General features: G+C 40.7%; 1 protein-coding gene across 4 annotated transcripts; it reads right to left on the bottom strand.

Annotated features, from left to right (window-relative positions):
* Positions 1 to 2,769: 2,769 nt before the first annotated feature.
* TCEANC (transcription elongation factor A N-terminal and central domain containing) lies at positions 2,770 to 15,543 on the bottom strand. 4 transcript variants are annotated; one of them, XM_050975732.1, is made up of 3 exons: positions 14,451 to 15,543; positions 11,957 to 12,057; positions 2,770 to 4,093 (listed from the first exon to the last, which is right to left on the bottom strand). In XM_050975732.1, exons 2-3 carry the CDS (start codon positions 11,967 to 11,969, stop codon positions 3,003 to 3,005), a joined length of 1,104 nt encoding a protein of 367 aa, XP_050831689.1. In that variant the 5' UTR covers positions 11,970 to 12,057; positions 14,451 to 15,543; the 3' UTR covers positions 2,770 to 3,002. The 4 variants fall into 4 exon arrangements, with proteins under 4 accessions (XP_050831689.1, XP_050831692.1, XP_050831679.1 ...); XM_050975735.1 differs by lacking the exon at positions 14,451 to 15,543 and adding an exon at positions 14,229 to 14,433; XM_050975722.1 differs by lacking the exon at positions 14,451 to 15,543 and adding an exon at positions 13,964 to 14,198.
* Between the last annotated feature and the right edge of the window lie 919 nt (positions 15,544 to 16,462).

Genomic DNA, 16,462 nt, shown 5'->3' with positions numbered 1-16,462 from the left:
ACCCTGAAGATTCCCTGAAGGACTGTAATATTTGCTCCTTAACCACAGCCTGTTACCAGCTAACTTTCCTTCTTGGCACAAAATGAGCTGGTTTTGTTTAAAGAGCTGCAGTTCTTTGCTTTAGTAGCAAATGTAGATAGCACAGCAGATGGAAAGAAATACACTTTAAATGAAAAATAAACAGCAAAAATTTCCTTTTGGTTTTGAAAAAAGGAAAGAATTATAAACAACAAATGGCAGCTGAGTACCTCCCTAAAAAGTGAACAGTAAAAGGGATATGACAGAGATAAAAAAGGCACTCAACAGAACAGATGGAAGTGGATCTGGCAGGGGATCTCCAAGAACCAGAAGGAGATTTGTTACTGTTGTTAAGGGAGCGACATTGACTACAATTAATAGAGCACTTCAGATATAGAATAGTGTCTCTTTTTTTACATTGAAAATTGTGTGAAATTCATTGTTAATTCAGCTCTCATCTTCTTAAGATATGTATCACAAGTTCTGCAGCTACTGGCTGCTTGATCTTTGAGAGCAATTTATGTTTAAGACTTTATCGCTGCTGTTAAATCACAGGATTCAAGGAGCTGAATTTACAGCATTTCTGGAAAACCTCATGGAGACAAATACAGACTTTAGCCTTGCTCAGCATATATTTGTTCTGTGTTTGTGGGGATCACCTCTACAGACACACTCCTTGTAGGAGTAGCAGCACAGACACGCTAAATATCATACCCAAATTAATGGTCTCTGCTTAAAATGTCCAGAGATCTTTTTCTCACCTGGAATTAACTGGAAAAAAAAAATACTTCAACAATATAAAAGAATCTAATTTTTCAAAGCTTTTCTTTTGTTTCTGGACTCTACTTCCTGTACTCCAGTGATCTACATCCTCCTGCTGTTGTACACACTATGTAGTTGCAAGTTGGCTTTTTAAAGACAATTTGGGACAAAGCATGTAACACAGCATATAATCTTAGCCAGCCAAATATTTTAAGCCTGCACAGTTACACATTTAGTGATGGGCAGTTCAAAAGAAAATGATGTTACATATTACATCACAAATGTAGTCAGGGTTACAGATACAAATTTTATCCTTCAAATATATTCTGTCAGAAAGACCCTCCATGCCTTGTAATATTTCCCTTTGCCAAGATAAAACTTGGATGAGCTGTACATTACTGGAATGGCTTCAAAACCAACGGCAGGCAGAAATTATTTATAATTTGTTCAGAGCTAAAATAAAGTTCTCCTACACGGTGTTCTGACACAGCACAATGCTGGCATAACGCTCTCCTCAACAGGACCATGACCTTCAAAATGACTGCACACAATCCTGTGCTTGCTGCGATCCACTCACACAGGAGTGTTTGCTTTCCTGTAGTTTCACTGAAAGCTAACAATAATACTTTACACAAAAGTACTGCCATTTAAGCAGGACTACTCATAAGCATCAATTCCAGCACACAAGTAAGGGCTGGGAAGGAAGGCCATATAGTAACTCCTTGGTTACACAGCTGAACACTGGGGGTCTGGCCTAAAGCTTTATTGTGTATTTTACATCAGTGCAATTCCCCAAAACCACGTTTTCACATGTTAATGAAATTAATGCTGCTGAAAGGTAATTGTTAGCCCTTCACAGAACAGAAAGATTTTTCTTCTTTTTTTTCAGTAGAATACTTTAGGCGTCTCTTTGCAACATCAGGTTACACATAAATTTCCCCATGTACAGATAAAGGCCTGTCTTTCAGTCCTGGCTGGCATTGAGTTCACCAATACCTATTTTCTCATCTCATGCCTCCAACTCCTTTCTCTGAGGTCATGCATCTCAGCCCAGAGGAGCTGACCAGCCTCAGCTGGGTCAGTTAGATGGGTGCAGAACTGTCCACAATTCCTCCAGCAAATACTCAGCAGGTTTCCCTGCTCTGCTGATACATTTTAACCTTGAAGTGCTAAACGCCTGTTGTGCATGTGTAAAAGATACAGTTCGCTTACTTTAGTGAGATTTTTTTTTTTTAAATAAATACTTCTAGTGAATGATGAGTGAGAATCCTGTTGACTCTGGAACAAAAATATGTATCAAAACTTTAGCTATTGGATTTCCTTCTATTCATTGTTTGTGGGTAATGTGTGCCATATAGAAACATTAATTTTCTCAGTTCAGGACAGATGTCCCAGTTCCAGAGAGGATATCATGCCTATTAATTTTATTTATTAAATAAACATACATCCAATATTATTTTTACATAATATTACATGAAATGATGTAATATTTCAGTATGTTCTGAAATAATTGTCTGATCCTGCACTAATTTCTTTGCAGTAGCAGGACACACCATCTTACATTGTAAATCTAGCCTGCATACTGATAGACTGTCACAAGTCCTCTTTTCCTTCTAATAGCTAAAAACACTAAAGCAGAATCTCATTCTTGCTTTCATTTGCCAGCTGCTTTCTACCCCCTTTAACACTCTGCTTTTAGTTTCTTTTTCCCCTTTTAGAAATCACCTCTCAAATCAACTTAATAATCTAATGCTTGCAAAAAGTTATTTAATTAAGGAGTGAATCCATGCTGAACATTCTGCAATGCACATAAGTATGTGATGTGCAGTCTTAGAAACAGTTTGTTTATTGTAACTGAAAGTTATGTTCCATGAAAGAACTCCTCCTGAAGTTAAAAAAAAATTTCAAGTATCCTGTCCCTTCAGGAAAAAACTCAGCACTTGGAATAATTTTAATGGATTTAGTAGCAAATGTGCTACTCAGATACAGTGTAACCATTTTTTTCCTTTTACCCTTTATTTCTTTACATATTTACATTACTTAAAAACACGCAAGATCCATTCAAGCCATCTTTAAAAATACATCAACAGTTTTTAGAATTGATATTGCAGTTTTTAGTGGCAGCACCCACACAATATCAGCATAGAATTTAAAATTACAGAGTTTCAACAGAGGTAAGTTGTCATACACGTTTCCAAGCCCCTTATTATAGAGGGACAGCGTTACAAACAAATCCATCTGCTGTGATACCACTGTTCTCCACATTCATTACAAATAACGTATGTCAACATTTGTTCATCTGGATTTGTGTTTCGCACCCATGCTGGAAGAAAGAGAGTTCCTCTGGCAATCATAGTGACAGTGCAATCAAATTTTTCACAGCGTCTGCACTTTATTTTGTTTGTCTGTGTGCCATTAATCACCTGTGGAAGCTGATGTTCCTGAACAGATGATTTTGTGTACAAAGCCCTGAGCTGTTTCAGTTCATCACTGGCCATTTCCATCACTGTCATCTCAGCAAACACCTTTGGGCTCAAAGTTCCCGAAAAAAGGTTATGCTTTAAGTGGCAACTTTTAGGGTTCTTAAGGTTAGAGACTTTACTTCTGATGCAATTTTTATACTTTTTATCATTTTTAGCATGAAGAGCAAAAATATGTTCTTCAATTTCTTTAGCTAACTCTAGCCATTTAACAGTTTCTTCTTCATCTTTGGTAGAACCAATCAAAGCTTTGAAAAGAAGATCCACACACTTACACCTCAGAGCTCTCATCAGGTCCTGCTGCAGGCTTGCTTCACAACCAACAGATTTAGAATCTTCATGAACAGTGTGTTGCTCCTCAAAAGAAGAATGCTGATTAATACTGATTTCTGCATTGTTATGTACCACATTTTTAACAGTTTGTGATGGGACCAAAGTGTTGGAGCTAGTACCATCTAATGCCTCCTGCTGACATTGTCCTTCAGACAGCAACTGCTCTCTAGGAACTACACTGAGATGCTCAATTTCTTCTTTCACATACACAGAAACTGACTTTTTAACTTGCATTGACTGAGCACAGTTATTCTTGTAAAGTGTTTTCCACCTTGACAATAACTGCTTTGCTTTCTTTTTCAACTCTCCTGAAGGGCAGCTCTTGAGTACTCTATATACAGCCTTGGTAACTTCTGTCCTCTGAAGATATTCTACAGTCATATCAACATCTGCAAGTTCTTTAAGATGATACTCAATATCTTGCAAATTGTTCTCAGACAGCAGTGTTTCAATACAATGGGTTTTGTGTACAATATCTTTCAGATCAGACATTTTTAAACCTGGAAACAAACAAAAAGATCATCACTTTTCGTGCAGTTACAACATTAATTCATCTTCTGTATATTCACACAAGGTCTTCTTTTCATTTTATGCTATTTTACACTATTTTATTTGTATATATCACTGGGTTTCCTATAATTTTCTTAAAAACACCATTCTGGTTTGTACATGACCCTCAACTTTTCACTTGCTGTACAAGAGATCATCTCTTTCAGAAGTTTCTCCTTACAGCTAGCAGAGAAACAAGTCAGTGTCATGACTTTTACCTGAGGTCCCACTGCTGCCCTTCCCCTCACAGTGCTAGCAAATACTAGCACTGGCATCATATTACAGATGGATTATCAAGATGGGGCAGCTCAAAAAACAATGACACCTGCAGTGTTTCAAAACACTGACATCTACAAATTTTGAAAATTCTTAAAGGTTAAAGACAGATCCCCCTATATTTTCTTTCAGCTGTAGCATTATTAAAGCATGCTCCCATATATTCTCACACATAAAGGAATATCAAACGGGGTCTTCAGAATGCACAATCTCATGGTTTCAATAGTATTTCCTTTTGATTCCTTTTCATTAAGCCCTTTGATCAAAAAATGTTCAGTGCATTGTTATTGCAAATTCACATGCAAAAATAATTTTATATTCCTAACATTATTATTCTTCTTGCTGAAAAGGAGAATTACATGTAGAACGCAGAAATTATTTGTGTGTCGTGTTGTGTCCTTCATTTCTGCAATTAATCTAAGTTTATGCACAAAATCAGTGTTTTGTCTGAAACTGCATCCATCCTGATTCTACTCCAGAAAAACTCCTCTGCCTGACAGAGACAAGGCTAGCTACACACATCCCTATGGGAAGAAGAACTAGGACCTCAGAGCTCCACAAAAGAAAAGGACAGAGAGGATAAGACTTCATTCTTTTCTACAGGAACAGAACCAACCCATCCTCCATATTAAATGTTCTGAGCATTCCCTTAAGCTATATTTAAACACTCTTCTCTTACATTTTGAAGTCCTGCAAAACCTCAATAATGGGACTTCAGAAACCAATTTATTACTCAAGAAGTTTCAAACTCAGAGAAACAGGATGCAGTTTTCACATACTTAAGTTGAGCCCTCTGCATCATCATACTAAAAAGAATGTCAGTGCATCCACTACTCTGCTCTTCTACAGGAACACAGAGGCTGTGAACAGAAAGAAGAGCTTTGTCATGTAGGAGAGCCAGCAAAAAGCAAGAACAGTTTCCTGTCTCCAGAATACCAAGAGGGAGAAACTTGAAATGACTGATGTCATGGTAATATTGCAGTGTATTTTCTAGCCAAAGCTCACTGGGAACCCAAGTATAGCAAGCCTGAGTTCTTCCCTGCTCAGACTCCTGTTCTTTGAACCATGATGTTTCTGTTATAAATCAGATAGAACAGTAAGTTGGGAGAAGCCCCAAAACCTTTTGAAGAGAATGAAAGTGTGTCACAGAAATCAAGCTGCAATTCCAAATGGAAAATTATTCTACCACTTGAGGGAGCTGTGGCATAGAAAACCCATGGAATCTTTGGAAACATGCATGAAAAACTCGAGCCTGTGGAGAAAAAAGACAAAATAATTACGCTATGAACTTCAGGAGACTTCACATTTTTAAGGTACATATTTGCCTCATTTTGGCAAACAAACCGTTCAGAGTCCATAGATGCTGGGATACAGACAGGAGGGAAAGAGTATATCCCTTAAACAGTTATTGTCTGTACACTGAGCTCTGTTTTTTTTTAATTTGGAATTTGACCGCTTTTCTATCTGATTTAATGCAATTTGACAAATGCTGCTGAGCAAATATTTATAAAATTAACTGAATCAAACTCAGTCAGCACTGTTCAGCTGTGTTCCTAATTCTAAGAGACAAGAAATGTGAGAAAGACTACTTTTTTTCTTAAGTTACAAAATGAATCATGCATCTTTGTTAAGGTGGAGCTGCAAGAAAAAGAACGAACAAAAAATAGTGTCACAATTTTGTGCAGTAGAAAACAAACATCCTCAACCCTCTCACAACTGCACAGGGCATTTCAGTTTAGCAATGACAGAATCACAGAATGGTTCAGGCTGGAAGGGACCTTAAAGAACACGTAGTTCCAACCCTCCTGCAAAGGGCAGGGATGCTCAGAGACCCATCTAACCTGGCTTTGAATACACCCAAGAATGTGGCAGCCACAACTTCTCTGGGCAACCTGTTCTAGCGTGTCACCACCCTCTGCATAAAGAATTTCTTCCAAACATCTAATATAGATCTGCCCTCTTTAAGTCCATTGACATTTGGTCTGGCACTATCTACCCATATAAAAAGTCCTTCTCTCTCCTTTTTATAAATACCCTAAGGTACTGAAAGGCCACAGTAAGGCCTCCCCAAAGCCTCCTCTTCTCCAGGCTGACCAAGTTCAGCTCTCTAAATCTGTCTTATTCATGGGAGAGGTGCTTCAGCTCTCTGAGCATCTCTGTGGTCCTCATTTGGACCTGCTCTAACAAGTCCATGTTTTTCTGGTGCTGGACCCCACAGCTGGATACAGCACTCCCAGTGGGGTCTCATGAGGGTAAAATAGAGGGGGAGAATCCCCTCCCTTGACCTGCTGGCTGGGCTGCTTTGGGTACAGCCCGGGTGCCATGGGCCTTCTGGGCTGCAAGCGCACACTGCTGGCTCATGTCCAGCTCTTCATCCACAGGAACCCCCAAGTCCTTCTCTGCAGGGCTGCTCTCAGTGACTTCTTCTCCCAGCCTGTGCTCATGTCTGGGATTGCCCTGACTCAGGTGCAGCACCTTGCACTCGGGCTTGTTGAGGTGCTCATGGGCCGACTCCTCAAGTTTGTCTAGGGCCCCCAGATGGCATCCTGTCCTGCTGTGGTGCCATCTGCAAGCTTCCTGAGGGCGCACTGATCCCACTGCCCATGTCACTGATGAAAATACTAAAGGGTGCCAGTCCCATGAGCATCCTGAGGGACACCACTCACCACTAGTCTCTACCTGGACACAGAGCCACTGACCACAACTCTCTGGCTGCATCTATATAGCAACTCCTTATCCATTGAATATGAATGAGTCCATCCATCAAATCCATGTCTCTCCAATCTGGAGATAAGGATGTCATATCGGACTATAATAAAGGCCTTACAGAAGTCTAATGATGACATTGGTCAGTCTTCCCTTGTCAACCCTGCTGTCACTCCATCATAGAATGCCACCAGATTGGTCAGGCGTGATTTGCCTTTAGTAAAGCCATGCTGGCTACCTTGAATTACCCTCCTATCTCTTCTGCGCCTTAGCATGTCTTCCAGGAGGCTCTTCCTAGGCACAGAGGTGAGTCCCACCAGTCTGTAGCTCCCTGGATCTATCTTTCTCTCCTTTTTAAAAATGGAGGTAACGTTTCCCTTTTTCCAGTCAGCAGGGACTTCACCTAACTGCCATGACTTTCCAAATATGCATGAGAACATCAGTTTGAATTCCAAGCTACACTGAAGGTTACAAGGCTCATATTCACAATGATACTCAGTAATGCTGTGCTGATGAGGCACTTTCTTGCCAAATCATTACAAGCTCTCACTCTGACTGCACTGTATAATGAGTCACTTGTGTGTACAAGAATAAATGATGACAATCAATAAAAATCTTGTAAGCCAGTTTGCTTCCAAAAAAAAAATAAACATCAGGCTACCTCAGGTTTAAAATATGGCCATCCTGTAATAATGCCAAGTTGAATCAGAACATTTTTAAACAGTAAAATGACTAAGTAAGACAAACCAACAAACAAACAAAAAAAAAAACCCAACCCAGCCCGAGACACTTGCTGTTAAGTGCAAATTCAATCCCTGGGAAAACACTGCCTTCTCCAAAAGCATTTGGGGTGCTTTGTCTTTGCTTTACACCTTATCTTGTACAAAGCCATAGTCCATTTTGTCTTAACCCTGAAAAACCAAGACAAACTCAGAATGCATCCAAGCAAGTGTATATGTATGTCTTTGAAGGATGAACACCTGTCCTTTTCTCCCTCATTCCAAACTCCATTGTAGGTGAGCTTTTCTCCAAGAAATTCTATGTAATTGGAAAAAAAATACAGACCACAGCCCAGACAAGGATCAGAAGTCAAGTATTCCTAACAGTGTGTCCTGGTTTCCTCTGGGTGGCTGGTATGGGGCTGTGCTTTGGATTTGTGCTGAACACAAGCTGATGATATGGAGATGTTTTTATTATTGTTGAGCAGGGCTTACACACAGCCAAGGCCTTTTCTGCCTTTCCTACTGCCATGCTGGCAAGGAAGCTGGGGGTGCATGGGAGACTGAGAGGAGACACAGCCAGGACAGGTGGCCCCAACTGACAAAAAGGATATTCCAGACCATCTGACATCATCTTCAGCATATAAAGTGGGGGCAAGAAGAATGAAGGGAGGGGACATTCGGAGTGATGGTGTTTGTCTTCCCAAGTCACTGTGACACATGGTAGGCTTTCCTGGAGTTGTCTGAACACCTGCCTGCCCATGGGAAGTAATTAATGAATTCCTGGTTTTGCACTGCTTATGTGTGCAGCTTTTACTTTTCCTGTTACACTGTGTTTATCTCAACCCATGTGTTTTCTGGTTTTTACCTTTCAGATTCTCTCCCCAGTCCTGCTGCTGGGGCCATGAGTGAGAGGCTCTGTGGGGCCTGGGGTTAAACAATGACACAGGGGAATAAATGTTCTGCAAACATTGTGTTAAAAAATGGTAATGCTATAGAAGAGATGGTGCATAGCATAGTCCTAGAAACACCAGCTTACTTTGGGCAACCTAAATCCCATATAAACAATTAAAATTACTGAATGCTATTTTAAATTCAAGAGCCTAAGCTGAAATCAGAGAATTCTCTCAGCCAGCTGCCAACCCCAAAAATATTTCTTCATCCTACCTACAGTGGCAGAGCAGGTATCAGTGATGTCACCAAGAAACTATTTACTGTAGCTTTTATTTCATCTCAGCAAAAATCAGAACTCTTCCTGCTTCTCCACAGGACTGCCACCCACACCTAAAAAATTTAGAACTAGACAGAAGTTTATCTTCAGAGAATAGCCACATGAATAAAGCTAAGTGAATACAATGAGAACTGAGGCAATACAACAGTATAATTTCCAGCTGTCCATGACCACTGACACCTCACTGACCAAGAGTCACCTCACACTCACAGATCCAGAAGCACTGGAGTACACTGTATTAATATGGAGAAGTAGCTTTGTTCTCCATCTTTTACATAGTGACTCCTTGAACTACAGCACTCTTAACTAATCTGGAGCTATATTGTCTCAACCCTGTGTCTCCCAGTGAAATCCTTCTCCCAAAGCTTTCCTCCCAAATTAGCAAGTTTGAAGAAGAGAGATTGTAGAGTGTATCACATTCATGTGAAGATGCACATGTGAAGAGTATCCTCTTTTACAAGGCCAAATTTTAATCCTTATTTGGAGTTGCTTCTTCTAGACCCCTGAATTTTTAATTAAAATTGAATTCTTATATTCTTAAAAAAAAAAAAATTAAACAATCAATAGAGCACATAATGAAATTCTCAAGCCTCAGGGATCAATCCCAAGGCAGAGCTGTCAGCACATTTTTTCTAATAAGATCAAACATGCATGGATTTAATGAGACTGTTAAAGAAAACTTTTGTCCTTACCAGACTGCTTAGCCACTGGCTTCATTTGACACCAGTATGTAAGCCAGAGCTCATGAAAAGGTTCAATATATTACAGCTACACCAGAAAAATTAAACTCTGACTTGTTCCATGGCAAAAACAAGATGAGAAAATACTTTACAAATTGAACAGCTACAGCTGTTTTGAGTTCTAGGATGCTCTGCTGATGTTAGAGAGGATGCACATCCCAGCAGACATTACCTTGCTAATAGCTCCTTTTAATAATTTCATTTACAGTTAAACTGATTCACACTGGATGATATTTTACCTTTCCCTTATCCTGTCTTCCTTAGCCATGTGAATTTTTCTACTGAATGAAGTAGTTAACTACTTGAAACACTGAAAATGTTACAAGTAATGCATTAGTCCACTGACAGGAAATCTTTATTTTTACTGATATTGTTGACCTTGTTAATAAAATTTTATGGAGTTAAAAAAAATTACAAAATTTACTTTTAACAAGTTACAGGTTACAAGTGTCGAGTGGAGATATTAGCTAACCTCTTCCACAACTGGACAGATATACAGACTCACAATACATTCTAATACATTATCATTCAGGGGGCAATAATAAAATGTATATATAGTTCTGAGAGATTTGTCATCAACAGTTCTATTGGTAATTATGTATAAATAAAGTGGGTGTCTACTTGCTTAAAAATTTCTACCATTTCACATAAAGAAATAGGGTTTCTCTAAGGTACAACCAAATTATTTTTCAATATTAACTAACTTTATTCTAAAATCCATTTCCTAGTTTGGGCACAAGGTCACAGAAATGTTCCATGGAGTTCCCTGGTTTTTCAAATTTTCAAAGCCTTGTCAAAGCTGGCAGAGGAATCCCTTTTCTCTCAGCCACTTTCCACTACTTGTCAGTATGAGGTACTAGCTGGGGCTTCAAGCAGGTCAAAAGTCAGGCTTTTGACACACAGGGCACATTTTCTAAACATGAACTCCCATTTTGGCCTCAAGTGACAATACATAGGAAAAGAAGTGTGTTGAATGGAACTTCAGCAGATGACTGAGACATGACTTAATGCTGCTACAGTAAAGTTTATCATGAGATTCAGGCTTTTGGGGCAGCTGCACACAGTTTTCAACAAACCATACAGTAACTTTAGTGATTATATATTAACAGAGTCTCCTGCAAGCTAAAGAGTACAACTTATTATCTGCATAAAAATCCAAGCTTGTTAGAAACACATTTGGCATTTTCCCAACACATCTCTATCATGAAGAGCAAAACTTAAGCTGAGCCAAGCAGAAAATGCTACTATCAATCCTTTAACATCACCTGCCTCAGTATTGAACCAAAACTCACTGTGCAAAAAAGAGTTCTTTGCACTTTGTGAAACTACTGCTTCATTTCCTAACATTCATGTTTTTTCAACTGTAACAGAATTTAGAAAAAAAAAAGAATTGTTACATCTGACAGACAACATCAACAATGTTGCTCTATTTTCCCACAGCAAGAGCATACTATAAATACTCTCCCTCAGTCGAGAAACATACCTGGCAATAGAAATATAAGTGGATTTGTGTAATCGTTTATTAAATAACTACTTTTATGCAATATAGTTTCATCTTCTAACTGTTCATCTGGATGGATGCAATTGTTCATATTCGTATTTCCAATCACTTCAGACAGCAAACTAGCCAAAAAATTCCAGGAAAGCTATGGCATCTCCAAGTAGAAGCCAGCTTCTTCAACATACCTTAACAGTATTGCCTTATACAGGTAACAGTTTCAGTTCATTGTATGTTTTGGTGTTCTTTCAACACCCCTGGAATTGTATCACTCAGCTGCTCTGCTCCCTCTACTCAACGTCTGTGCACAAGAAGCATTTGCAACATCGTCCCCCAAAGACTAGGAAACCATAATTCAAAATCCCTTATACATTGAGATTGGCTTATACACTATGATGCTCTTAGAAGGAAAAAAAATGGGAACTATTCTGCATTTCTCGTGAAGTTGTAAGCCTCTAGTCTTCCCATCTTTCCACTGCAGACAAAATGATTGGGAGTTTGCACCTTTTTTAAAAGGAAAGGTTACAGTATGCACAACATGCCTCCAGCAGCCAGTACTTGAAAAAAAATCCAGACTTTTACATGCTGTATTATAACTATAAAAGACTGAAAATCCTTTCCCTGTTTCCCTATAAAGACATTACCTTTCATGTTCATCTTGGCTTTGCAACTTTCCTCCACTATTCTGTAACTTGGTCTTAAAGTCCTTGTTCATGTATCCAAGGAGAATTAGCACTTTTTAAACCTACAGAAAAGAAAAACATGTTGTGAGCTGTAGGTTTAACATTGGCTTTTAAGTGAAAGATCTCATCAAACTTTCTTCCATCTATTTTTTAGTCTCCATAAATATTGTTTACATCCTTTTGCAGAAGTACCTATTTGAGACCTGGACAACCTCAATCTAAACAAAGCTTTCCTGAGGTGGATCACACTTCCTTCTTTCACTGAACTCTGCACCGGGGCACAGAAGTCCAACAAAACAGACTGTCTTGAAGACAGAGGCCTAAATCAGGAAGTAAAAATGTACTTAAGACATATCCATCCAAAGCACATTTGTTAATGTACTACTTCAGAATGAAAATATGAGCCATTTTTGAGAGAAATAAGCAATGCTTTCTCTTGAATACATTTCCTTGACAAAATAGCTTTCAAGATTATTCTTAATCATATACAGCTACCGAGGAATTAAATTCTAGCACACTATAAGCAAAGGCAAATATTTAGTTTGCAATGTCTTTTTATGAAAATTGTGTTGACAAATTCATATAAAAATGGAACATGTAAGTAATAAAGACATGCTTTATGAACTTCTGCAAGCTTTTCATTATTTGTCAGATGAACACCATCTTTTCATTACTTTAATATTAATTTTTTTAGTTAAGTCTTGGCTCTACACTATTTCTATTTTTTCCATTGCTGGGGCCATACTTAGATTAAATATCACTTTGTTGTTGTTTTACAGGTTTTCCACTGAAAAATTATAAAACTTTTTTCCTTTAAAAATAAATTCTTTGTATGCAGAAGAGTATATATGCTCCTGAAAAGGCCATCCATTCTGAGTGGATAAAGAGTATGATTTAAACAAATGGTATTTGTAAAACATTATTAGTGTCTACTGACATTCCTTATACTAAAATATGAACACTTAAAAGTGAAAGTACATAATTTCTTAATACTTTATAGAGTCTTGATCAAAGACCCATGATGTACTGGTTCAAGCAAAGGGTGAAACACACTTGAAATTAAATGGATTTATATATATATAACTATTAAAATAATACTACATTTAAAAACATGAACTCTAACTCCTTTATTTATGCCAGCATATGTCTTATTTCAAGACATCAATGCTGCATGGAGACCAATATAAAAAAATACATAAAGAATTCCCATAATAGCACCATTACAGATATCCATCCTGCAGCTTCCAATTCAAGGTCAGCCTCTTCTGTGAGTGCAATTACAGCCACTTTCGATATAAATCAGAAAGGAGGTTACAGCAGCTGGGAGCAGCAGCCCAGCCGTGTGCATTTGGAAGCAGTCACATTCCCTCGGCGCTGAAGCCAGCCACAGGTGACAGTTTGTGTGGCCGAGGTTGGGGTCAGGCTCATGCCACCAGCGGCTGAACATCACCACTGGAACCTCCATCTCGGTCAGCAGCCCACGAAACCTGGGGGAGATCAGCCTGCAGATCTGCCCATGTTCACTTCCCAGGAACCGGGTGGGCTGCGCACGCCCTAACGGTGATCCAGAATGTCAGGGGCACGCTAACTCTGTGGGGTTTCCTCCAAATTCTTCATTAAAACTTCACAAAATCATGGAGTTCATTAGGTTGGAAAAGATCTGAGGACATCGAGTCCAAGCTATGAACATCACCTGTCAATCAGACCATGGCATTGAGTGCCACGTCCTCAAACACCTCCAGGAACGCTGACTCCACCGCCTCCCTGGGCAGTCCATTCCAGTATCTAATCACCCTGGTGAAGAAATTCTTCCTAAAGTCCAGCCTAAACCTCCCCTGGCTTCTCACACCCGTTCCTGCTACACATCCCCAGACCCGTCTAACTTAATTCTGACCCACTGCTGTCCTGCTCAGGGGCGAAATGCTGCCCCCATAGCCGGGGCAGGAGGAAATAAAAGCACAGCCCTACCTACCAACTCCCCGCTTCTCAGAGCGCTGTTCCCCGTTCCCCTGGGTCCCGAGGGCCAGCCGGGGCTTGCACTGCGCCGAAGGGCAAACTATGGCTGCGGAGCAGCTGGGCGGTTCGGCTTTCCCCTGACCTCACCGCCAAGGCAAAGACGTCGGCTCCCCGGGCACTACTGAGGCGGGGAAGCCGCACTCCTGCTGCCCCTGGCGAAACACATAGCGCTGCTCCCCCACCCCCCGTGCCCCGGCCGCCGAGCCGGCGCCCTCACCTCCGCAGCGGGGCCCGACATGGCGCCGCCCGCCCGCTTCCTGCTCCGCCGCCATCTCTGCGCGGCCGCGGCCCAGGCGGCTGCGCGCTGCTCCCGCCGCTGCCGGGGCCCTGGCGGACAGCGGGCTCGGGCAGCTCTGCTGCGGGCGCAGCGGAGAAACCATGGTGAAACCAGGAAAGAGAAACCACGTCCCGTTGTAGCGGGAATACCAGTACCACGTACCGTTGTACCAGTGCGGCCAGCAGGACTAGGGAAGCGCTGCACTCGGCACCGCTGAGGCCTCCTCGACCACTGTGCTCACTTCTGGGCGCCTCACTCCAGGGAGGGCACTGAGGTGCTGGAGCGTGTTCAGAGAAGGACTGGGAGTACATGTCCGATGAGGAGCGGCCGAGGGAGCAGGGGCTTGTTTAGCCGAGAGAAAAGGAGGCTTGGGGGTGACCTTACCACTGTCTACAACCACCTGACAGGAGATAGTAGCCAGCTGTGGATCGGCCTCTTCTCCCACACAACTAGTGACATGATGAGAGGATATCACCTCAAGCTGTGCTAGGAGAAGTTTAGTTGTACATTAGGAAGAATTTCTTCACAGAGTGATTGGACTGGAATGGACTGCCCAGGCAGGTGGTAGTCACCGTTCCTGGACGCGTAAAGGAAAATCTGGATGTGATGCTCAGCGTCATGGTCTGGCTGACAGGGTGGTGTTGGGTCAGGGGTTGGACTTGCTGATCTCAGGTATTTTCCAAGCAAACTGATCCTGTGATTCTGCTGTGGGATGTGTATTCCTTGAGGGCTCCTGTGCTGTCCCCGGGGCTGCCGCAGGGTGAAAACACTCCCGAGAGGGCAGCACCCGTGGAAATAACTTGCTGTCCCGGGCAGCCTCAGGTGTGAGGGCACAGTTTCCACGGAGGCTGACGGCTCTTTCGGGCATGGATCTGGCATGTGATGTGGCTGTGGGGCAAAAGGGACACCATGATGCTGCCCTGTGGCCCTTGTGCAGGGCATGGCCTTCCTTTGGTATCTCTCTGTGTGGCTGGGGGAGCCCCACCATGCTCCTCTCAGCCCTAAGATGAATGAAAAATAAGTGACATTCATGTGATTTTAACTTCAGTTGTGATATGGTCCTTCTTGAGTAAACATGGCTTGGAAAGGCAGTGTGACACAAAGTAAATGAGTATCAGGCCTAAGTCTCACACAGAACAACAACAACAACAATAACAAGTTGTTGAACTTCCTGGTTTTAATATAGTACTGTGTTATTTCTGGTATGACCAACTAATCTTTTGGATACTAATGGAACTATTGTATACACAGAGTTAAAGAAAATAAATACAAAATTTCACAAGGTTACAGCTTTTTGATATAAAGTCTGCTGGACATGTCTGATTATGCAGTAAATGTCTAAAAGTAAATGTAGTTTAGTTAAAATAAAGGTATTTGTTGTTGCCTTTGTTGTAGTGCTTTCCTCTTTCACATGTATTTCCTCTTTCATGTATTTCTCATAGGTGTTCAAAATGATTTTTTAAGAGATTACTACTTCCAGAATTTTTGCTCTACAGCAAATCTGTAGATGATGCTGGGGTTTATACTCTGATACAGTAAAATGCTTGTATGATTTTTTTGGATACATTTTTGGTTTTATTCACTAATGAGGTCTGTGTTGCCCTCTGTTGTCAGTAATCTGATTTTACCTACCTGAAGGCGCCAAATATGTTTTGGCAAGAATATCATGTACTACAGACCTCTTTTTCCTTATTTTGACATGATGAACATCACCATTACTAACCACACAGGGGAAAAAAGCCTTGCATTGTTGTATAGGATGTAAAAAAACCTAGATAAACAATTTATTAAATTATCATAGTGAAGAGTTTATCAGTGCTCTTCACTGAATGATCTCAAACCTTTCCTTGCTAGTGCTGAAGTTGTTGCATTATACACTGATTGCTAATGCTGTTCAATTCTTCACTCACAGTGTGTTTGTGCCAGACTCATGAATTCATGACTGATTGAACATGTGATACAATGAGTAGCTGAATGCCACAGTTGAAATTACATTTCCTTTTTGCCTTCTCTTTGTGTCTCACACAGCAAAAAATGTGTGAGACAAAACCTATGCCAAAGACTATATGAAACAAGACATCAAGAATTTGAATCATGAGTGTCCAGAAATGGTGCAGTAACGTGCTAGTGGAACAGGATCAGAACCTTCCAGGTTCAAATGTGGCATGTCATCC

Source organism: Serinus canaria, chromosome 1, assembly GCF_022539315.1.
Source record: "Serinus canaria isolate serCan28SL12 chromosome 1, serCan2020, whole genome shotgun sequence".
Classification (NCBI taxonomy): domain Eukaryota; kingdom Metazoa; phylum Chordata; class Aves; order Passeriformes; family Fringillidae; genus Serinus; species Serinus canaria.
This window is presented reverse-complemented; position numbering and strand designations above follow the sequence as displayed.